Source organism: Cucurbita pepo, chromosome LG03 (genome assembly GCF_002806865.2).
Source record: "Cucurbita pepo subsp. pepo cultivar mu-cu-16 chromosome LG03, ASM280686v2, whole genome shotgun sequence".
In the NCBI taxonomy this organism is placed as follows: Eukaryota; Viridiplantae; Streptophyta; class Magnoliopsida; order Cucurbitales; family Cucurbitaceae; genus Cucurbita; species Cucurbita pepo.
In genome coordinates this window covers 12043077-12066104 of record NC_036640.1, presented here as the reverse complement: position 1 = coordinate 12066104, position 23028 = coordinate 12043077, and the positions used below count along the sequence as shown (strand labels likewise).

Genomic DNA, 23028 nt, shown 5'->3' with positions numbered 1-23028 from the left:
CCCCCCCCCCCAATTTATCATCTGCTTTCGGTTACCTTGTGTTGATTTGATTGTTTTTATTTACAAGTTTCTGATCGCTAACACCCTTGTTTCAACTGCTTAAATAGATGGGGGAGTTTACTCTTGAGATTCCATGTTACTTTTATTGTGAAAAGTTAGGTCTTTGGCTATCTCAACCAAATTCTTGATGATTATACGTGCAGGTGCTGCGGAGCTTTGTACCTTTCTCGATTCCAAGAATATAAGGTAAACAGTTTCTTCGTCTTCTTCGTCTTCTTCCTTCACTGTAACTTATGGTGGCTTGCATTTTGTAACCAGCATGTCTGCCAGCTCTTTCCTTGACTGTAGTTGAGCTACTGTTTTCTCGTGAATCATCTGCAGCTATGTTCCTGTGACATAATTAAAAGTTGGTTGAATCATACCCCTCCCCCAACCCACACAAAACACACATGGTGGTGCCTTTTAATTTATCTGGAAAGAAAGAAACAAAGAAACAAGTGGAAGAGGAGGAGAAGGAAGATAAAGTTTCAACATAATGTGATTCTTGTAAATTTATCTAGTATAGTCTCATTAGAATATCTCGGGTGTCCTGTGAATTTATTAGAAAATAGATGTTAAAGCGAAATTTCTGAATTTACTGCATATGGGTTTGAACCAAACTAATTGATCAATTTGTGTCTACTCCGTTGTTCAATTTATTTGATGTTTACAAAAGAATTAAAGATGATAAACAGAAAAATTGTGCACTTGCGCAATAGATACGTTGTTGTGCATATGATGTGGTAATATCTTTACTTTCTGTTTCCCTTTTTTGTATTTATAATGTCAATATGTTACATTTCAGGAGGGGATTAATTACTCGCAATATAAAGGAAGCTGTCGATATTTTTCATCAGCGTTTTGGTGTAAGTTCGATTTTTCTTACAGCACTCTCTGCAAATTTTAATTACAATTTACAGCTAAATTTGATTTTCCTTATAAGGCTCTCTGCTAATTATAGTTACAATTTACAGCCATCTGTTATGTTTTTAATTTTCGGACTTGCAGCTGGATTCTTTCTTATTATGTTTGGAATTGGAGTAAATTTTGAGCTTTTAATTCGTTCCCCAATGTAGTCTTCCATTGCAATAGAATGAGAAACTAAAAACATGAGATTTCTCCTTATCACAACCACAATAGTGCATTTTCTTAGAGCTTACGATACTCTAATAAGGCTTTCATCCTCATTCAACCAGTAGGCGCTTGATTTCATCTGTCTTGTTCAGGCATCCTAATATGAACTGCGCTGTCTTAATCATTCCATAATTAAGGGTTGCCTTATCGCATCCCATTAGCTCCAACACTCGTTGTTACCTTCTTGGGGCATTAGTACATAGGAAATTTCAGTCTCTAAGAAGGCCCCTCCGTAGATGTTTCACCCTTTAACATTATTTGTATAAACTGGCTGCATTTCACGTCTTGGGTTACTAGCAGCCTCTCGGTAAATCACTACGGGCCTATGGTCTTAGAAATTGAGGTCTTTCTAGCTTCTTCTGACATCTGGGCTTTTCAGTACTCTAGTTCACCTAATGTGAAAAATTCCCCTTCTATTTATCTTCTCTGTCTCTCTGTATTTTCTTGCTCATAGGGGTATCTGTTCAAGAAGCAAGCTAAATTCTATGGTTGAATTTTGCTGGTGTTTTTCTTTGGGCTTCATGGAACGATAGAACAAAATGATCTTCTTTGATTAGGAAGAATCTCTTCTTTTTTGTGGGATCAAACTACTTTTTTAGATACCTCTTGTTGTAAACTTGTACTAGCACATCCTTTTGTTCCAAAATATGCAGATAGGAGTACGTCGATATATATTTTCTGCGTATCCTCACTTCATTTCTTGATGAAACTGCTTCCTATGAGCAAATGAAAATTTTATCTTTGGTTGTAACTTTTTCTTACTATTGCTGCAGTGGACTTTTCATCCAGCATTAAGCAGGGAATTTGGTTATTATAAACCAAATCCCGCTCCCCTACTTCATATCTGCTCTTCTTGGGATGTCCTGCCTAATGAAGTAATTATGATCGGCGATAGCCTCCGAGATGACGTGAGTGTATCGTTTTCTGTTTGGCTTTCAACGGATTTACTCTTTTCTAGTCCATTCGTTCATACGTCTTCGTTTCTTATAATTCAGGTTGGATGTGGGAAGCAGGCAGGAGCGTTCACATGTTTGCTAGACGAAACAGGACGATACAACTCGGAGCATTACGCCAACATGGATCTGGAGCCAGATTTTAAAGTATCAACGCTGGGTGAAGTTCTTCATCTTTTGAATGCAAATTTTGAGTTGGCCCCATGAGTTTGAATAAAAAGGCAAAATAAGTTCCAAGTTTGTCCGAGTGATTATGAATGATTTAACTTGAAAGTTGAGTCATTTGAGATGGGAATTTGTTTGGGACTGAAAACCAGAGATGTTGGTTCTTCTTGTAATTTAAACATTTAATGGTGAGTTGGAAACATGTTATGAAGATCGATCATCATATCAAGCAATTTTAGCAGCCTCTCCTCTCTTTATGATGCTCTTCCATTGTTTTTCTCTCTTTGTCCAAGAAATTTTAGATGCATTTCAGGGGCTGTAGAAAACATGAAGGAAATAAGAAATCATTTTTTCACCCTCAACTCATAATTGATTGAAATGTAAAATTCAAACAATAATATATCATTAATTAAAACAACTATTTAACCAAAATTATGAAGGTTTTTCTAGAAAAATAAAAATTAATTAAAAACGCCCACCGTGGGGCTCGAACCCACGACCACAAGGTTAAGAGCCTTGCGCTCTACCAACTGAGCTAGACGGGCTTTTGTTTAAATTTTAACGAATTTTTCTTTAAGTCTATAAAAACTTATAACAATTTCCATTATAGCTGAGGTTGAAAGAATACTACGAAAAAACTTAATCCATGCATANTTCAAATTATAATCCTATGAGTATATGCTCTCTATCAATATTAGACTTCATAATTATTTTAAAAATATTCGTGAATGTTCGAGGTTTATATCATACACATCTCAATTAGTTTCATGAGACATTTACTTTATTGAACATATACAAATAAAAAGACGTTTACTTCATTATTATTATTTCCAAGTTAAAGAGTTAAACATACACACGTTTACAAAATTAAAATCGAACCGTGATTATACTTTTACCTACTTGATATTTAGTCGCCACGTGCCACAAGACTTCCCATCCGTTTTTAAGTTGCTTTTACGTGCATTAAACCCTACTATTAATTGGTATAGTTGTATAAGCACGTGTGGATGTCCCTTCACCTACATTAATCACTAATTACCAAATTATTCGCCAAACCATCACATTATGCTCAATTAAATTTGGCCCTTCTCTAAAACAAGTCCTAATATTACTTCTTTAAGCCAACAATATGGACCCAATTAAATTATATCCCTTCTTTTGCATCTTGTTTAATGGCTTCACCAATATACACCAAATTTCATAAATATAATTATTGTACTTAAATATTTTTTAAAAATGGGTCTACTTTAATGCTAAAAATTCTCATTATTTACTTATTTATTTAACATTTTTTAAAATTTAAAAGAATTGAAACTTGATGTTACAACTTAACAAATAGTTAATTTTAAATATTTGGGGTAAATGCATTTTATTTTATTTTTAATAATTTCGTTGACAAAATAAACGGTGGGGATTAACCCGACAATTATTGTCAAAAAGTAAATATGATTATAAACAGCCACGTCATTAGTCAAATGCCCACGCGCTGAGTTCAGCGAGTTGAGGCTGTGGTTAATTGGGAAGCGTAGGTGACTGACACTCGCGCGCGTGGACCATTTTGAACTGTATGAAAAGACTAAAAGGTCCCTTTCACTCAATTTCTCGAAAACGGACGGCCAAACCGGATCCTCAATGGGCCCCCATCTTCGCCTTTGCTCTACACTATTCCGGTCACTCACGAGCCTTCTCAATTTTTTATTTTTATTTTTAATTTTCTTTTATTTTTATTCTTTATATTTTTAAATATCCCATTTATATTCGTAAAAATTTGTGGTTATTATAATTTTTACTCTAAAATAAATAATAAATATATATATTTTTATAACCGAACAATTTAGACCCTACAATATTCTTTTTATTTATTTTTTCTTGTAATAGCTCAAGTCCACTACTATTCGATATTGTCCATTTTAGCTCATTACATATCACCGGTTTCAAGGAGACACTTTTACAACAATGTTTCGTTTTTCTCTCTAACCAACCTGTGATCTCTCAGTTTCAATTCTCATGCTAATAAAGGTATTTAAAAAAAATAATTATATTTTAAAAAATAAGTTACACAATTAAAAAAAAAAAAAACAATTTATAATTTAGTTCAATATTTATTTTGGTGAGAATGGTTTTAGCAACATAGAAGGCATTGGAAATTGCGGCGCGTGGTGAGTGGACCCTTGGAAATTTGGAGCGGAAAGGAGGACAAAAATGGAGTCCTCAAGGCTTCCAGGTGCCACTCTACGAAGCATGGCTTCAGCCGGAAACCTCTGCGCTCCACTCTTCTTCTTCTTTCTCCTTCCATTCCTTCCCATTGTAAACACCATAAATTTCTTGATTCCCCCAAACCCTTCTCTTCACCTTTCTAGATCCTTCCCTTTGTCTCTTCCTCTGCCTCTTCCAAAATCCCGTTTTAAGAACAGATCATTAGCGACCCATTAATTTTTCTCCAATTTCAATCTCCCCCAGCCATGATTTGTTCATTAATTGCCCCTGATTTTCCGTTTCCCTCTCTGAAACCCACGTTTCCCAGATCCCCACGAAGGCCACCGCTCTATTTTCCCAAGCACATTCTCTGTTTGCACCATCGAAACCCCAATATCTTCGAAAACCCATCAAAACCCACAGGCATTTTCATCAACACGCTTGTGGAGAGCAACCCAGGTCATGTTTTGTATAGAGAGGCGAAGAAAAGAGAAGGGAATGGCAGAAAAAGAGAGTTTCCTCTTGTGGGTAGCTATCAAATGTTGCTGCTCTGTGGGCTTGGGTATTGGGTGCAGGGGTTTAGGTGCTTTCCATGGCTGGCTCTTAACTTTCACATGGCTCATTACCTTAATCTTCATCCTTCCATATTGCAACTGGTGCAGAATTCTGGAAACCTTCCTATGGTTGCTAAACCCTTGTATGGAATTCTGTCTGATGCTCTGTATATTGGTGGTGCTCGTAGAGTTCCTTATGTTTCAATTGGAGGTATGTTGGGTTTCTCTTTGAATTTCAACCATGTTCTTGTTCATTTCATTTCTGTATTTCTTGTTTGGAGTTCTTTTCTTCATTCTTTATTCTTTTCTTTTCCAGTTCATCCTGCATTAGATTCCCTTCTGCGTTCAGTTTAATCAATAATGTAACTATTACTCAATCTTATTCCAAAGTAAAGATGGGTGAAGAACCTCACAACGGTATGATATTGTCCACTTTAAGCATAAGCTCTCGTGGCTTTGCTTTAGGGCTTTGCTTTAGGCTTCCCCATGTATTCCTTACTTTATAAATCCATGATCACGAGGGACTCCCTCCCAACCATCCTCAGCAATCCTCTCCTCGAACAAAGTACACTATAGAGCCTCCCACGAGGCCTATGAGCCCTCGAACAACTTCCCCTTAATCCAGGCTCGACTCCTTCTCTTGAGTCACTTTTGACTATACTTTTTAGGCTCATAACTTCTTTGCTCGACATTTGAGGATTCTATTGACATGGATAGGTTAAAGGCATGGCTCTGATACCATGTTAGGAATGACGGACCTCCACAATAGTATGATATTGTCTATGTGGTTTTGCTTTTGGTTTCTCCAAAAGGCCTCGTACCAATGGAGATGTATGCTTGACCCATTGTTTTGGGTATATTTATGTGCATTGTGATGAAGCCTAATTGAGAAGCTTCTCAGTGCTGTTGCAGGTCCTATCTTGGGGATTTCTGGCATTGATCCCTGTGGCAGGGGAAGCCCTTCCTGCTTTAATGGCATGTGTTCTTCTAAGTAATCTTGGAGCATCCATAACAGAAGTTGCAAAAGATGCACTTGTTGCAGAATTTGGCCAAACAAACAAAATTTGTGGCCTTCAATCTTATACTTTCATGGCTTTAGCTGTTGGTGGTGTCTTAGGCAACTTCCTTGGTGGATATAACTTACTGAGTTCACCACCTAGAAAGATGTTTCTTCTCTTTTCTATTCTACTTTCTCTCCAACTTTCAATTTCATCAGCAACTAGAGAGGAATCCCTTGGTTTGCTGCAACTTCCAGAGCCTGATGTTCATGGTAAATCAATCATGGAAAATGTTAGAAATCAGATGTCGGACCTTGTAACGGCTATTCGTGATCCGAGTATATTTCGACCGCTGGCTTGGATTGTGGCTTCCATTGCCATGGTCCCTCTTCTAACAGGCTCTATATTTTGCTATCAAACACAATGCCTTCATCTTGATCCTTCCATAATTGGCATGTCTAGAGTGGTTAGCCAATTGGTTCTTCTTTCGGTCACCGTACTTTACGACCGCTATTGGAAACGAGTATCCATGAAGAAGCTAATTGGCATGGTGCAGATTTTGTACGCGTCTTCCTTTCTCCTCGACATTGTTTTGGTGAATCAGATAAATCTAAAGCTGGGCATTTCCAATGAGTTGTTTGCTCTTTGTTTTTCGGGTTTGGCCGAAACCATTGCACAGTTTAAGCTTTTACCATTTTCAGTACTCTTTGCAAGCTTAAGTCCAAAAGGTTGTGAAGGATCTCTGATTTCATTTTTCGCTTCGGCGGTGTGCTTGTCTTCGATAGTTGGTGGTTTTTTCGGCATCGGGTTGGCTTCTTTGATTGGAATAAGATCAGGAAACTACTCAAGCTTGCCTGTGGGGATTTTGATACAGTTCATTGCAGCTTTATTGCCATTGATCTGTATCCATTTTGTTCCCACGACATCACCCGTCGTCGAAAGAGAAAAGAAGAGAATAGTTAGTAGAAGATCTAGGAGAAATAGAAGGGTCGGACGAGTCGTGTATAGTGATTCTGTATATGTTTATCGACGCGAGAGGGAATCTGAGATGCAGGGGTGAAAACTCTAGTTTCTTTCTACTGCAGCTTATCTTGTAAATGGATCAAATCTTGACTCTAAATGTTCAGACACATCAGAAAGGCTACCATTATGATGCTTCAGTGAACAAGATGACTCTCAAGCTCCTTCCCTTCGATGTCGTTCAACGCATCGATTATACTCGCATCCGTTCTTGTGGGTATCTATGCGACCAACTTCCTAATGCCAAGAGCATAAAACCGAGAAGTTTGAGCTTAATTTGTGGCAGCTTGAAGATGTGCAAATGAACTAAAAGGAGTAAAATCTGTATGTATTTCTCTCATTCATAGAAGAATTCAGAATTATTTCTAAGGATTGAATCTTGGTATACAATTGAATAGTACTTTATTATATGCACCAAAGTCACTTTTGAAGGGAATTCCAAATATCTTGAGAATATTGATATCCATTAGAGCATGCTTGATATCACATTAAGATTACATTCTTTAGGGTTTAATACTCTTTGAAGGATAGAATATCAAAAAAGGTGATTTTCAAAATCCCTTGGATCACATTTGAAATCATTGGCTTTAAGAATGACTACTTGTTCTTATCTTCATATGGGGATGTCTTTTTTTATTTACAAAAGATGGTGTATTATATTATTGAAAAGATGTTGGTTTATGTTCTTGTTCAAGCATCAAAAGCTTGAATATCCATTTGTAGAACCAAACATAGAACACTTCGTTGATGAAGAACATCATGAACTCTCAAACTCAATTTCATTATTTAACTCCAAAGCCATGGTTTAAAGCTTTGGCCCAAAAAGCCTCTTCTTGTAAGACAAAAACCCAACTCAAAAGAAGAACAAAATCTAGTAAAGCTACCATTGCCATGGATACCCACCAAGCTCCATAGCCCATCCCACTTCTAGCCCTTCATTCAACATCTCAGGTAGAACAAAGCCATTGGTATTGAGCTCAGAGAGTAAACTCTGTTCATTGTTAGCTGTTTGTGAGTGGAAATTTGTGATGTTTTGTCTCTTCTCTGTCTCTGAAGCAGAGGAAGACAAAGCTTCTGATATGTTGTTTTTGTCGTGTTCTTCTAGTAGAGCCATGATTTTGTTCATGTCCATTGGATTGTATTGCTGCTGCTGCTGTTGCAGTTGTTGCTGATGAAATTGCTGCCTTCTGAGAAGGCGAGCTTTTGCTTTCCCATTCGCATCAGAACTGTCCTTTTCCTTTTTCTTGAAATGGGTCCTCCAGTAGTTCTTTATTTCGTTATCCGTTCGTCCTGGTAAGCTCCGAGCAATCATTGACCATCTGAGCCAAACGTTTCATAGTTAGTAAGTAGAATTGGTTCAAAGGAACACAAACGAACGATCTTTACTGACATGAGAGATTGAACTCAGAAGGTACCTATTGCCCCATCTAGCATGAAGCTCGAGAATTATGCTCTCTTCATGTGGGGTTATCTGTCCTCTCTTCAAGTCCGGCCTTAGATAGTTTACCCATCTCAGTCTGCAACTCTTCCCATTTCTCTTCAATCCTAAGTAAAAACGCCATAAAAAGATCAGTTTCGAGTATCAAGACCCAGAATGACGTTTTCAAGAACGAACGAAAAGTTACCTGTAAGCCGAGCCACGGAGTTCCATCTTCCTTCACCATATATCCTGACATATTCCATAAGCAACCTGTCTTCCTCAGCAGTCCAAGGTCCCTTCCTCCATACTTCATCTTCCACCAAACCCCAACTCCAATGGCCTACCATTGCTCTCAAGTTAAACATAAGAAAACAGCTGCCGTTGTTCTCGTTCTTGTTCTTGTTCTTGTTCTTCTTCGAATGTTATCACTGTATGGCATCCTAGGCTTCAATCTTTGCTCCATATTTATACCTGCCATTCTCTCTCATGGGTCATTTTCAGAATCATCTCTATCCTTCTCTACTATGGAAATGACCAAAATACACACACACTCCCAGCCTCCACATACTCAACTACTGTTTATAAACAAATACTTTCAAGTCTTTTTATATTCTGGCTGCATGATCTTTAGGATTCTCAACTTTCATATGACCTTTTTTGTAAATTCCTTTTCAGTTTCCTTTGGTATCATTAGAGGGCTAGGTGATGATGAGATTCAAGCAGCCAAGAAATGAACAGCTGCCCAAAACACTGCCAAGACATTAGGTGACATGTTTCATTGGGTAATCAGGATAGAAATGTTCTGTTAATTTGATGCCAAAGTGAGGCCTCAAAAAGGAAAAGTGATAGCCATTTCATTGTTGTTTAAGTGCCGGGGGCAATGAGAGGGCACCATCTGTGTTCATTGGGTGTTCTTGATGATTATAATTATGTTAGATTAGATTAGTTGGATTCCAAAATGGGTTATTGGAGAGCTTATTATATTATTAAGATTGTTATCAAACGTCATTGGGAAGAGGCCAGGTGTTGGATTTTGGTTCAAGTTTGGGTATAGATAGTGGGTTTGCAGATAGCAGATGGATCCAAATCTCATATCTTTCCCCTTCACCTTCAGATCTTAGGTTTTGATCAGCTCAAACACTCATAAGAACTTTTCTTTTTTCTTTTTAAGCTACAAAATGAAATCAAAATGAGATCCCAAATGATTTCTTTGCTTCACTTTAGATCAAAGTTGTAGTTCATAAACAAATATTTATGTATATCATATTGGACTAGTCGTAGCTATGTTTAAGTTCATGTATTTGTTTATTACGAGCTTGTAATCATATCAGTGGCAACCATAAATATCTTCTCCTTCGAAATATGTGAGATCACGTATTGGTTGGAGAGGGGAACGAATCATTCCTTGTAAGGGTGTGGAAACCTCTCCCTAGTAAACGTGTTTTAGAATCGTGAGGCTGACTGCAATGTGTAACGGGCTAAAGCGGACAATATATGCTAGTGGTGGACTTGGGTTATTACAAATGATATTAGAGCTAGACAATGGGTAGTGTGCCAGTGAGGACGTTGGGTCCTAAGGGGGTGGATTGTGAGATCCTGCATCGGTTAGAGAGGGAAGTAGACCATTTCTTATAAGGTTATGGAAACCTTTCTCTAGTATACGCGTTTTAAAATCGTGAGGTTGATGGCAATACGTAACGGGTCAAAATGGACAATATTTGTTAGCGATGGGTTTGGGCTGTTACAGCAACGATTCCACTCACTCAGTTTAAGAACGTAACTTGGATCTAATAAGTGTTGAGATGTGAGATCCCACCTCAGTTGGAGAGGGGAACGATGCATTCGTTTCGTTATAAGGGTGTGAAAACCTCTCCTTAATATCTGCTACCAACGGACTTGAGTCTTGAAACATCTAGATAATGGATTCATACAATTATTGGGTTTCTTAAAAACGAAAGAGAAGTGTCTACAAAGCGAAGCTATGAGTGTCTAGTTGGGGCGGCTAAGAATGACGAAAAGGGTAATGAGCTATTATGATGATGACGAAGACTAATTACTATGAACGACAGTGAGGGTGGTTACTATTGCAACTAACATCAAAGGGTCGTAAGTATAAAGAGTTCGACTGACGATTAGCTTCTCAGCTTTCTCGTGCACCCACCCGTTTAAGTGATTATGATGTGGAGATGATGTCGGGTCGGATTAGAGTCTTCTAGAAGGCGTTTGATATCTAAGGAATAGTATAAAAAGAAATGATGAGGGGCCTCTTGCACTTGTTTAAACTCAAAAAGGAATATGATTCATAATCACAAAGATGACAAGATTCCTTTCTTTTTCTTTGTTTAATTAAAATACCTCATGGGTTAGTAGGATTCTGGAAATAACCACAAAATTAATTAATTAATTAATTTAATTAAATTAAAAATATTATTAAAAAAAAAAAAAGGAACATGGATGATATGACAAATGTGGGATGTTCACTTTATTAATAATAAAGTACAATTTCTTGTACCTATCCACCAAAATTATTTTAACTATTAATAATTTATATTTTAAATATAAAAAAATATTTACCCTATTTGGTAAATTCATATTAAAGTAATTTTAAAATTTTTTATTAAACAAAAAATGACATTTAAAAAAAAAAAATTTGAACTTTCGAACATAAAAGTTGTTAAGAATGAAAAATAGAAGTGGGGTCGAAAAATTTCGACCCCACTTCTATTTTTCATTCTTAACATAGGTATCAGAGCAGTGATCTTGGTGTTCTTAAATATCAAAATTTCCTTACGGCGGAATCAGCTAAATTCAGCTTCAAAATTTCGGAGGTTGATTTAACACATCGTTATTATATTCATCGCTCTGATATAAGAATGAGAAATAGAAGTGGGATCGAAAGTGCTATCTTCGTTAATGTCCACCACCTAAAAATAAGGGGAAAATATAAACTAATTAAATAATAAAATATAATATATTGCTAATTAAATCCTAAGATAAAATATTAATTGATTACGAGTATTTAAAATATATTTCATAACTAATTATTATAATATATTTTCTAAATAAGTGAATAACAAAAAATCTGATGTCATTTACAACACAGTTTACGTAATTTGACGTGATAAGTAAGAGAATAGTTACAGTGATATTATGCATTTGTAATTAATTTTTACAGTGACGTCAATTTTTATAGTAAATATTTTATTTATTTTGGTGAAAAAAAAATCAACAATATATTTCAAAGTTTGGGCTTTTATTCCTGATTGTGACAACATGAAGCTTTGGGCTCCAAAAGTAAAGTTTGGGCTTTTCTCTATGAACATATGGCCCATATCAGGCCCATCTATATTTTTTTTTTAAAGAAAATTTATGTCCATTTTAATGAAAAAAAAATTATCTAGTAATACTTAAATAATTTAAAAGTTTGAAATTTTAATGTATTTTATAAATTCAAATTAATTTTGTTTCTCTAAAGCCGAATAAAATAAATTAAAATTTAATAATTTTTTTTTATTTGCGTGAGTTCCAATTATACCCTTAAATAATGTAATGAATGGTATCAAAGTGAGTCGTAATTATGTCATTTTTGTCTTCTAATTTTTAGCCACCAACTATTATACAACTTTTCGTCGGTCGTTTTAAGAAAAAGATTTAAAAAAAAAAATAATTTCAACTATTTCGAAATTTTCAAAGACTTAAAGTGCGACTAATATTTTGTTCTAAATTAACTTTAATATCTTTTTTATTTTTCGTTATTTTAATTTACATTACTTTGAAAATGATTGGTTACATGAATGATGGGTCAAAATTTTGTTCATATAAAGGAATTTTTTGAATGGGAGTAATAATTAAAGAGTATGAAATATATTCTCTTTTAGTAATGTATTGTCTTAAATAATTTTCTAACCGTGTAGATCTCGCTCGAAGTTTTTAAAGAATGTTTTGTTTCTCAACGTCTTCGTTGACATACTATTCAGTGTCCACTCTCCTTCAGGACTCAGCGTCCTCGCTAGCACATCACCCGGTATCTAGCTCTGATACCATTTGTAACAATAGTCCAAATCCACCACTAGCATATATTGTCCTCTTTGGACATTCTCTTCCAGGCTTTCTCACAAGGTTTTTAAAATATGTCCGTTAATAAAAGGTTTCCACACCCTTGTAAAAAATGTTCCGTTCTCCTTTCCAATCATGTGGGATCTCATAATTCACTCCGAGCCAGCATCCTCCCAAGCATTTAGGGGGCGTTAAAAAGAACATAATAGGGCCTACAAACAAGTTGAGAAAATGAGAATATTATTCCCTCCTCTTTAAAATGGCTTTTTTTTTAATAATAAAAAAAAGTAATTATTTTATGGCAGGTCCCACTACAAAAGAGTAAATTACTTTACAGTACAAAACTACAAGAAAAAAAAAAATTATTGGAAGCGTACCAATTAAATTATTCATTTTTAATCGCACTCTTGCGAAAACGTAAAACGAGTAGACAACACTTGTTCTAATTTGACGAACAAGTTAGCTATGTAAAAAACGAACTTTACGTACGATCGAATCTCGAGTTACGTTTGATTAGAAAAATGCACTAGGAACCTTTCGAAAGAAATCAATGTTATAGGTGAAAAGCAAATGCATTTTAACTGTGACAGACATAGACATGATTTTGGCAAACAGATATAGATACTTGTATTGACATGACATAAATATTTAGCACCTAATTACACGGAGAAGGAAGTAAAAAAGATTTGGAGGCAATATGCGTTGGACAAGTATAACCGTGACATCAAGCAACCACCACCACCCACCATTGCTAACGACCTCTTCACCAACATTGTTGATCACCTTATCAACAACTACCATTGACTTTGCCCTCCATTATTACTATCGACTACTAACAAGAATGAACGGTGCATCATAATATTTTTTAGAAATTACGTTCAAATACTTTTGAAAAAAAAATGTAATCTAAGTGTTTTAATTTTAAATAAAAATTATATTTATGAGAAAAACCAATACGCGACACTACATTAGTTAAGGTGAATTCTTGTATATATTTAATGTAACAATTATTATTTTTTTCAATAGTCAAATGATTAAATATTAATCTTATTCTAAATTTATATGAAAATAAAAAATTATTATTAAAATTAATTTAGCGATATCTCCTATAATATACAAAAAAAAAAAAAAAAAAAAAAAAAAAAAAAAAAAAAAAAAAAAAAAAAAAAAAAAAATTTGTATTTCCATATCTTATTTTTTGCAGCAAAGTTTCACAAATAGATTCGAGGACGAATCCTCTTGAAGAAGTGGAGAATGATATGAACCAAGAGACATCAATCATACAATATACTTCAATGAAGATGTGAAGAAAATGTTGTCAAAATTATCAAAAGATGTTTCAATTCATGCCACGTTGAAGAGGAATGAAGTTTGATTGTTATAAATTTTGGGTAGGTTACTAATTTAGAGTTATTGTATTTTAAGATTTTTTATTTCCCTTAGGTTGCAGGTAGAATCATTCAAGCTCGACATGATCAATCTTGCTTGTAGAGTGATTCGAATCTCAAATAAGTGTTCTTATCTTGAGATATTCGATCAACAAGGTAATCCGAATCTTACCCCATTGTAGTTGATTTCCTTATCTTATCAGTTTATTTATTATTTTCTTAATTTAAAATATTGGTGAAAGTATTTAAAATCTTTATTTAAATAATGGGACAAGAACAAGCAATTCCTCGATAGAATGAAAATTGAACATGGAGAAGAAGTTTGTCTTGGATTTATAAAAATATGTGGAAAAAAAAATTAAAATATTTAAAAATACTCGTCAATAGTAACTTTTAATTTTTTTAAAAAAATAATCTTATCCTTTTATTTTAAAAATACTTCTGAAATTATAATATAATTTTCAAAAAAAACATTAAAAAGTTTTATTATTAATAATATATACGAAAATCGTCTATCAACCATTGTGTTTTTTAATGTTATTTTAAAAAGTTTTGGTAAGTATTTTTTTAGTTATGTATTTATGGTAAGAGTATTTTTTTATTTTTTTATAAAAAATTTAAAGATATTNAAAATTAAAAAAATATCTCTAAATTTTAAATATAATTTTTATTCCAAAGTACAATGAAGACATTTTTCAATAATATTATAAATAGGAAAAAGTGACGTGTGATATTATTTACATCAGATCTAATTCGTATAACATATTGTTAATGATATTTTTGTTAGCTAAAATAAATTATAATTATTATAATTTTTGTCAATCTATTTAAACGTAAAGTCATAATTATCGGCTGAGAATAAAAAATTTAAATTTATTAATTAAATAAATACAAAATTGCTCGAGAATAAAAAAAAAATTGGTGGTACTTTTTCATTCGGCCCACTTATCATCTAGTCTCCATGATCTATTAGCTCATAACTCGTAATTTAGTACTTTACCTTTTTAAGAACCTTCAGTTTGAAGATATTAATTGACTTTTTAAAATATAAATTTTTAAAATTTTTAATTTCAAGTTTTATATATTCATAAATTAAAAAAAACATGAAATAATATTGGATTATATAGATTATTGATTTTGTAGTGTTTATGATACGAACCAAGAGACATCAATCATACAATATACTTCAATGAAGATGTGAAGAAAATGTTGTCAAAATTATCAAAAGATGTTTCAATTCATGCCACGTTGAAGAGGAATGAAGTTTGATTGTTATAAATTTTGGGTAGGTTACTAATTTAGAGTTATTGTATTTTAAGATTTTTTATTTCCCTTAGGTTGCAGGTAGAATCATTCAAGCTCGACATGATCAATCTTGCTTGTAGAGTGATTCGAATCTCAAATAAGTGTTCTTATCTTGAGATATTCGATCAACAAGGTAATCCGAATCTTACCCCATTGTAGTTGATTTCCTTATCTTATCAGTTTATTTATTATTTTCTTAATTTAAAATATTGGTGAAAGTATTTAAAATCTTTATTTAAATAATGGGACAAGAACAAGCAATTCCTCGATAGAATGAAAATTGAACATGGAGAAGAAGTTTGTCTTGGATTTATAAAAATATGTGGAAAAAAAAATTAAAATATTTAAAAATACTCGTCAATAGTAACTTTTAATTTTTTTAAAAAAATAATCTTATCCTTTTATTTTAAAAATACTTCTGAAATTATAATATAATTTTCAAAAAAAACATTAAAAAGTTTTATTATTAATAATATATACGAAAATCGTCTATCAACCATTGTGTTTTTTAATGTTATTTTAAAAAGTTTTGGTAAGTATTTTTTTAGTTATGTATTTATGGTAAGAGTATTTTTTTATTTTTTTATAAAAAATTTAAAGATATTTTTGAAGGTAAGGAAAAATGTATTTTTAGATTTTTTAAAAATAATTATTTTTTATTTATTAATTTAGTTTATTATTATTATTTTTGAATAAAAGACGATAGGTTTGATGGAGGAGTGAGACGAGATGAAGACAAAATATCGTGCGAGAGAAAGAGAAGTAAGAAATGGAATTGAGGCTTGAAAATGTAATTTCAACCAAAAAAGAAAAAAGAAAAAAAAGAAAATCAAGCGAAGCGTTCTTGCAAATGGTGCTCGAATTTTGCTTATGCCTTCGATTTACGCCATGGAAGCTCCAGCTGACCTCTCTGCAAAACCCTAGCAGAACCTGACCGGAATCGATCTTCCATGTCCAGAACTCCGTGGTATAGTGCGTGGAAAGATTCGGACCTTATTAGCCAATGGATTCTCCTATCCCATTTCAAGACCTCAATCTTCTTCCCGACCCATCCGCTGCTGTAATACCCGCCGCAACATCCCCCAAAACACACACAATCAACTCTTCTGTTAACAAAATTGTTGAACGCGGCGAGCTGCTGACCCCCAAGCTTGAACCTAAGCTCGAGCCCTTCGACGATCTTTTCGAGTCCCGGGAGACCCAACAGCCCCATCAAGTTCAGCAAACCTTCTTGTCCAGCCCTTCCTCTAACTTCTTCTCTAACTCTGACTTCGCTCCTACCCCCTTGTCCGACCAGAATCTTACCCCTCTTTCTCAGTCTTCATCCATTTCCTCTGATAAGGACAATGTTTACTCCGAATTTTACCGCATTTCTCAGCTGTTTAGGTCTGCTTTTGGTAAAGGAATTCAGAGCTATGGCGATGCAGGAGTTGTGGATCCTGATGCTCGGGCAATTGTCCCAGTTTCGGAGGAGAATCAGATTTCTACTGTGGTGGTCTCTAAGAGGAGGTATGATAAAAGGTCCTCTGAACTCGTTAGAGTCACTGATCTTGGGGTTGAGGACCAGAGGTACTTCCGAGACGTGGTGAGACGGACCAGGATGATTTTCGATTCGTTGCGTGTGTTATCAACGTCGGAGGAGGAGAAGAGTTCGGGACTAATCCGGCGACTTCGGAGTGATTTGAGGGCTTCGTCCTTGATGAGAGAGCGTGGTCTGTGGTTGAATCGAGACAAACGGATTGTTGGTTCGATTCCGGGGGTGCACATTGGCGATCTATTCTTCTTTAGGATGGAGTTGTGTGTTGTTGGATTGCATGGTCAGGCTCAAGCTGGAATTGACTATGTTCCTGCGAGTCAGAGCTCCAATGGCGAGCCAATTGCCACTAGCATAATTGTTTCTGGGGGTTATGAGGACGATGAAGATGCGGGGGACATGATAATCTACACGGGTCATGGTGGGCAAGACAAATTTTCAAAACAATGTATGCACCAGAAACTCGAAGGTGGGAATCTTGCACTGGAGAGAAGCATGCACTACGGGATTGAAGTGAGGGTTATTCGAGGTATCAAGTACTCGGGCATTGTAACAAGTAAGATTTATGTATACGATGGTCTGTATAGAATTCTTGATTGTTGGTTTGATGTGGGGAAGTCGGGTTTTGGTGTCTATAAGTTTAAGCTGTTGAGAATTGATGGTCAAGCCGAAATGGGTAGCTCCATTGTCAAGTTTGCGGAGAATCTCAGGACTAGACCATTGTCTTTGAGACCTTCTGGTTATCTCAGTCTGGACATTTCACTGAAGAAGGAGGCAGTTCCAGTTCTCCTGTTCAATGATATTGACAACGATCAAGAACCATTGTATTATGAGTATCTTGTTAGAACTGTGTTTCCACCTTTCGCCTTTCACCAGTCAGGAAGTGGCACTGGGTGTAATTGTGTTTCAGGTTGTGTTCACGATTGCTTTTGTGCTATGAAAAATGGTGGGGAGTTTGGTTATGATCAGAATGGATTTCTAGTGAGAGGAAAGCCTATAATTTTTGAATGCGGACCATTCTGTCAATGCCCCCCTCAATGTCGGAATCGTGTTTCACAGAAGGGCTTGAGGCACCGACTCGAGGTTTTTAGGTCCAGGGAAACAGGTTGGGGAGTTAGATCTTTGGACTTGATACATGCTGGTTCTTTTATATGTGAATATGCAGGAGTTGTCCTCACGAGGGAACAAGCTCAAGTTCTTTCTATGAATGGTGATACATTGATATATCCAAATCGTTTTTCGGATAGATGGGCAGAATGGGGTGATCTATCTCAAATATATTCTAATTATATGCGGCCATCTTACCCTTCCGTTCCTCCTCTCGATTTTGCGATGGATGTATCCAGAATGAGGAATGTTGCTTGTTATATAAGCCATAGTACATCTCCAAACGTGTTGGTGCAGTTCGTATTATATGATCATAATAACTTAATGTTTCCTCATCTTATGTTGTTTGCGATGGAAAACATCCCTCCTCTGAGAGAGCTTAGCATTGATTACGGTGTGGCTGATGAATGGTCAGGGAAACTTGCTATCTGTAACTAATTTGGAAAAGGTTATTAATTCTGAGTATGAGCAGCTCCGAATGCTGAGATCAATGAAACAAGGTAACCTAACTCCTCCCCATTTCATATCAATTCTAATTAAAATAGACTCCCGGATCATCTTATACATCTTTCCTTACTGTTCTCTAATTGCGGTTATTCAACTTCTGGACAGTTATTGTGCTCAAGAAGGGGGTTATGATATTATTTTAGCATGTACATAACTTTTATTCAGAGTACTATTTATGCATATACTTCTCTGTCTAGTGCTACTTTTTATGTTATTAAAGTAATGCATCCATAAATTTTGATATGACCCCATCTTATGGTCTTATGGTACTGCTGATTTCTTTGGTCTGCGTTCTGTAAATTTACTTTTTTCTAATTAGTTGGAGCTTCTAGGAAGTTATTCCCAGCATACGTCATTCTTTCGATCTACGCTCCTTGTAGTATAACATCCGATAGTTCATCTATTCTAGTGTTAGCCGTCTCACCTAATTGGTTAGTACTATTTTTATTGAGCACCTTCTATTCAGGGTTGACATATCCCGGTGAAGTGTACTTCATTTACCTGATCATAATATTCTTATTACATAATTGATTTTATTTTGATTTCTTTTGTATTAGTGCGTGTTGATTTTGATTTCTCTTGGGACAGTCTTAAATTCTTGAAGCAAAAATGCTTCCATGAATGGTTCTCTTTACTACATTTATAATAGCATTCATTGTTTGCAGTGAGTTCGATCTGAATCTGTTATTATTTAGGCATTGCTCAACTTAATCGAAGGTCAAAGGAATAGATTGTTATAAAACAAATGGACTAAGAAGTTTGTGATGTTTAGAAGATCTAACGATGATAATAATGTTGAGAAGATTTCAGGAGTGTGTGAAAATTCTATTGTTGCCAATAACATACCAAGACTATAGCTGTGATTTTCTATATGACAGCAAAATTCATATAGAGATAAATTGTTCCAGAACTATGCTACTGATAAAAGCCTTCAATCAATTCAGCGTGAGTGAATAACAGCATCATTTGCTATTACGATCTTGATCCTGTTTTGGGAAATGCATTCAACTGTCTATAAAGATATATTCTACCTATAGAACAGCAAAATTCATTTAGAGGTAAACCGTTCCAGAGCTATGTTAGTATTGAAACCCTTCAATCAATTTGGGGCGAGTGAATAACCGCATTATTTGCTACTGTGATCTCGATCCTATTCTTCTGTTGGTTGTAATTTCATAATGGTTATTTGTTTTTAATTTGATAGAATGATAGTTTCTTGATCTTTTGATGGAGAAGAGATTTAAGATTATGGCATACTGATAATTATTTTTTGAGATTGGAGTAGACGATCATTGTGGTATCGATAATGAATTTTGTAAAAACTTTTTAAAAATTTATGCACAAGACTTGTTTGATGTCAATGGCTTCTTCGATCGTGTTTTATTCAGTTAGTGATTGTCTATATATCATCATATTGATAGCCATTCTTACATACCGTCTTTGATTTTGCTTGGATACATGAATAGTCCCTGAGTTTCAGTGCTGATCCTTAATATCAGAATATTGCTGATTAGCTTGTATGCATATTTGAATTGAAGCCATTTTTTCCTTCCACAATGAAGTTAGTTCGGTGTTGATCAGTCCACTTTACTAATCTATACCTCAAATGAACTGTGCAGATGGGAGTTGGAATGTTGTCTGGCTTAAAATCTTTTTGAAGTCGCGTCTAGGACGATCCTAGCTATCGGCTGTCGCACTGCCCGTTTTTTTGGAGAGAAGTAGACTGCAAACTTGTTTCGACTTCCATATCAAGTAATTCATAACCTTTTTTTGACTCAAATACTGTATCATCGTTGTTGTATTCAATGTTGTTGGCTCAAACAGACATTAAAAAAGGCACTGCCAAGTTTTTCAATGGGTGGGTGAAGAAGAACAAAAGTGTATGAATATCTGCATCTTAACACAAGACCATGGCAGTGCACTAATACTCTACAGATTTTGGGCTTTTGGAATCAAGCCTTTAGATACAGAATTTTCACGGGGAAACTTGAGGCCAAGAACTGTTTCCCAAGCTTGTAAGCATGAATTTTTTTTTTTTTTCTTTTCTTTTTTGTACCTTTATAGCTTGTAATTTACAAAGCCCATAATCGGCTTAAAACTTGTACTTAGCACAGTAGTTTCTTTCAGATGTACAGTTGAAGTCTCGGTTCTTTTGTTCCTTCTAAACTCTCTCTTTCTCTCTCCATATCCTTTTTCTTTCTCATATTTTAAGAATCAGCCATTGATTGTTGGGTAGTCAGTCCTGCCTATTGTTCTTTATTTTAGTAGGAAGCTGCTTTTGTCTGTAATCATCATGTGTTATGAGCCTGAGCATCATCAGCACTCTATATAGGTATGCATCAATAATAAATGTCAGAGGTTCATAGTGTTTGAGTCGACTGTACTAACGATATCATGATGTTTTCTTCTGGAGCAGATTGCATTCAAAGTGTTCAGCCTTTTGAGTGAGGGCTATCAGTATGGTTCTATTCTAATCAATAGCTTGTTTGTGGTGGGTATCTGATCATCCTTTCAACTCCATTGCATAGGATTTTAATGTTTTTTTGAACCGATAGGTTGATAGGTCGATTCTGACTATTTTATCTATTGAACTATGCTCAACTTGTATTCACAGATTAACTATATTTGGATATTCGGAAAGGCCGGAGTAAAGTGAAACTGATGAATGTAAGTACTCGTATCTCGATCAGGTATATAGATAAGTGATGTAATGTATATTGTATATTAAGATCGATTATATGTTTGAATCTTCTCCTCTTTAAATGCTTTGTTGAATTAAAAAAAAAAAAGGAAAGTTTATGGATGATTCCCGATAAGATAAGAGATTAAATTTAAGGCTATTTTTATTTCTCACGAGAATATGTCGGAGAAGGATGTAAATTAGATTCGAATGAATATATCGGGTTTTAAATTTATATTATTATTATTATTTTGTATTTATTGGTGTATATTACTTGTGAACGATACAAACTTGTAGGTTCACTAAATGAAGAATGAGATTCCAATTTTTTTAAGAATGAATAAATAAAAAATAAAAAATTAATTTCAATATCTTAACTTTTATTTGTCTTTTAAAAATATTTTATTCTCTTTTTGCCTTTTTCTTTGTGATAATCTCTGCATGTAATTTAATTTGATTCCTTGTTAATAATTTACTTTTTGCTTATTTTGATTTAAAAAATATTAAAATGTATTTATATTTGATAATTTGTTTTATTTATTTATTTATTCTTATTATTCTTTTTAGCATAAATGATTATTGCGTTTGGATGTCGTAAAATATGACTTTAATTTACTAAAGTCATGAAAATTATTTCATAAAAAATTGAAAAATACTTTAGGTTAAAAAAATATTTTGTGGTCCAATTTAATATTTCAATAAAGTTTATAAATCTTGGGTCAAGTCAAACATGGAAAAGAAGAGAAGGGTTTTATTTATTTATTATTATTTAATAATAATAATTATTTATTATTATTATTATTATTATTATTATTATTTTATTGTTGCAGTCAAGGAGGAGAATAAAATAGGAAAAAAGGAAAAAGGAGAAAAAAAAATCTAAATTTTATTCTCTTTTTACTTTGAAAATGATTCTATTTTAGTGTTTAAATTTTTAAACATATCTATTCTATTTTAGAAAAAAAACATATCTATTTTAAACATATCTAAATTTTATGGCTGTTTGGCACTTCTCATCTTGTATACCTTCTTCAAAAGTGATTATTTCAACATCTGTCTTGGATTAATCACTTCACGGTAGAGAACACAAGATATGAGCGATGATCGACCTACCTTAACGCATACCAAAACTTAGAATCCAAATTAGACATTTTATGGCCAACTTATCTTCATTGATGTCTTATCTAAGTCACCGAAAAAATGTAACAAAGTCACTGAAAAAGAAAATGTACATCGACTTTAAAGGTTTTCTTTATGTTTACACAGCCTCGAGATCCTCCTATTTAGATACAATGATAGTGAGTATATATTCTACGATAAGAAAAAAACGAAAAAGAAAAAAGTTGTTACACCAATATTAAAGTAGGTAGAGAAAATGATAGAGGGAGAGAAGCTCCTTTTGAAACGAAGAATGGCACGACATTTAAAAAGAAAGTTTGGTCAAATTACGTGTTTAGACTTTGAACTTTAAAAATATCAAATTGCAAGAGACAAGCTGACAACTCAACAACATGACAAGATCCGATATTAAGAGGAGAAAAGATAAAAGAGGTCAGCTAACTACGAGCTTGTACCATGCTATAAAATGATAGAGAGGAGGAGAGCTCCGTTTGAAACGAAGAATGACACGACATTTAAAAAGAAAGTTCGGTCAAATTACGTGTTTAGCCCTTGAACTTTAAAAATATCAAATTGCAAGAAACAAGCTGACAACTCAACAACGTGACAAGACCCAATATTAAGAGGAGAGAACAGATAAAAGAGATCAACTAACTTCGAGCTTGTACTATGACTAACTAGACTAAAAAAAACAAAATGAAACGTGAGCGGCAGGATTCGAACCTGCGCGGGCAGAGCCCACATGATTTCTAGTCATGCCCGATAACCACTCCGGCACGCCCACAAGATTTGAGGGGGGGAGATGTTAATGGAGGTTGAGTGAAGAAAGATTAGGGGTAAAGGGCGAGGAAGA

General features: G+C 34.4%; 4 protein-coding genes and 2 non-coding genes across 7 annotated transcripts in view; 3 read left to right on the top strand and 3 right to left on the bottom strand.

Moving 5' to 3' along the window:
- The window catches only part of LOC111791463 (haloacid dehalogenase-like hydrolase domain-containing protein At2g33255), a 3301-nt gene extending 766 nt beyond the window's left edge, over positions 1-2535 (top strand). Inside the window, exons 2-5 of the mRNA XM_023672816.1 lie at positions 204-246; positions 845-905; positions 1947-2081; positions 2169-2535. Of these exons, the coding sequence (XP_023528584.1) occupies positions 204-246; positions 845-905; positions 1947-2081; positions 2169-2333 (404 nt within the window). The 3' untranslated portion in view covers positions 2334-2535. The remainder of the gene's footprint in view (positions 1-203; positions 247-844; positions 906-1946; positions 2082-2168) is intronic.
- Positions 2536-2763: 228 nt separating this feature from the next.
- On the bottom strand, positions 2764-2836 carry TRNAK-CUU. The gene has a single exon. It is a non-coding gene; the product is annotated as a tRNA-Lys (tRNA).
- A 1601-nt stretch (positions 2837-4437) lies between these two features.
- Positions 4438-7513, top strand: LOC111791558 (probable folate-biopterin transporter 9, chloroplastic). Its single transcript, XM_023672945.1, has 2 exons — positions 4438-5252; positions 5943-7513. The coding sequence occupies exons 1-2, from the start codon at positions 4754-4756 to the stop codon at positions 7097-7099; spliced, it is 1656 nt and encodes a 551-aa protein (XP_023528713.1). The 5' UTR covers positions 4438-4753; the 3' UTR covers positions 7100-7513.
- A 418-nt stretch (positions 7514-7931) lies between these two features.
- Positions 7932-8989, bottom strand: LOC111791390 (transcription factor WER). The gene is made up of 3 exons (XM_023672711.1): positions 8685-8989; positions 8475-8604; positions 7932-8378 (listed from the first exon to the last, which is right to left on the bottom strand). Exons 1-3 carry the CDS (start codon positions 8842-8844, stop codon positions 7940-7942), a joined length of 729 nt encoding a protein of 242 aa, XP_023528479.1. The 5' UTR covers positions 8845-8989; the 3' UTR covers positions 7932-7939.
- A 7047-nt stretch (positions 8990-16036) lies between these two features.
- LOC111790983 (histone-lysine N-methyltransferase family member SUVH9-like) lies at positions 16037-20542 on the top strand. Of its 2 annotated transcripts, XM_023672134.1 has the most exons (3): positions 16037-18369; positions 19996-20128; positions 20201-20542. In XM_023672134.1, exon 1 carries the CDS (start codon positions 16232-16234, stop codon positions 18305-18307), a length of 2076 nt encoding a protein of 691 aa, XP_023527902.1. In that variant the 5' UTR covers positions 16037-16231; the 3' UTR covers positions 18308-18369; positions 19996-20128; positions 20201-20542. The 2 variants fall into 2 exon arrangements, with proteins under 2 accessions (XP_023527902.1, XP_023527901.1); XM_023672133.1 differs by having other exon boundaries at positions 19996-20542.
- Positions 20543-22877: 2335 nt separating this feature from the next.
- On the bottom strand, positions 22878-22959 carry TRNAS-AGA. Its single transcript has one exon. It is a non-coding gene; the product is annotated as a tRNA-Ser (tRNA).
- Between the last annotated feature and the right edge of the window lie 69 nt (positions 22960-23028).

Excerpts from the sequence above, each read along its gene's own strand:
- LOC111790983 (XM_023672134.1), top strand. The coding sequence starts at position 16,232 with ATGGATTCTCCTATCCCATTTCAAGACCTCAATCTTCTTCCCGACCCA.
- LOC111791390 (XM_023672711.1), bottom strand. The coding sequence starts at position 8,844 with ATGTTTAACTTGAGAGCAATGGTAGGCCATTGGAGTTGGGGTTTGGTG. Across the intron at positions 8,605-8,684 it reads CTCCGTGGCTCGGCTTACAG|GATTGAAGAGAAATGGGAAG; the intron begins GTAACTTTTCGT and ends GTTTTTACTTAG. Across the intron at positions 8,379-8,474 it reads CATGCTAGATGGGGCAATAG|ATGGTCAATGATTGCTCGGA; the intron begins GTACCTTCTGAG and ends CGTTTGGCTCAG.
- LOC111791558 (XM_023672945.1), top strand. The coding sequence starts at position 4,754 with ATGATTTGTTCATTAATTGCCCCTGATTTTCCGTTTCCCTCTCTGAAA. Across the intron at positions 5,253-5,942 it reads TCCTTATGTTTCAATTGGAG|TGCTGTTGCAGGTCCTATCT; the intron begins GTATGTTGGGTT and ends GAAGCTTCTCAG.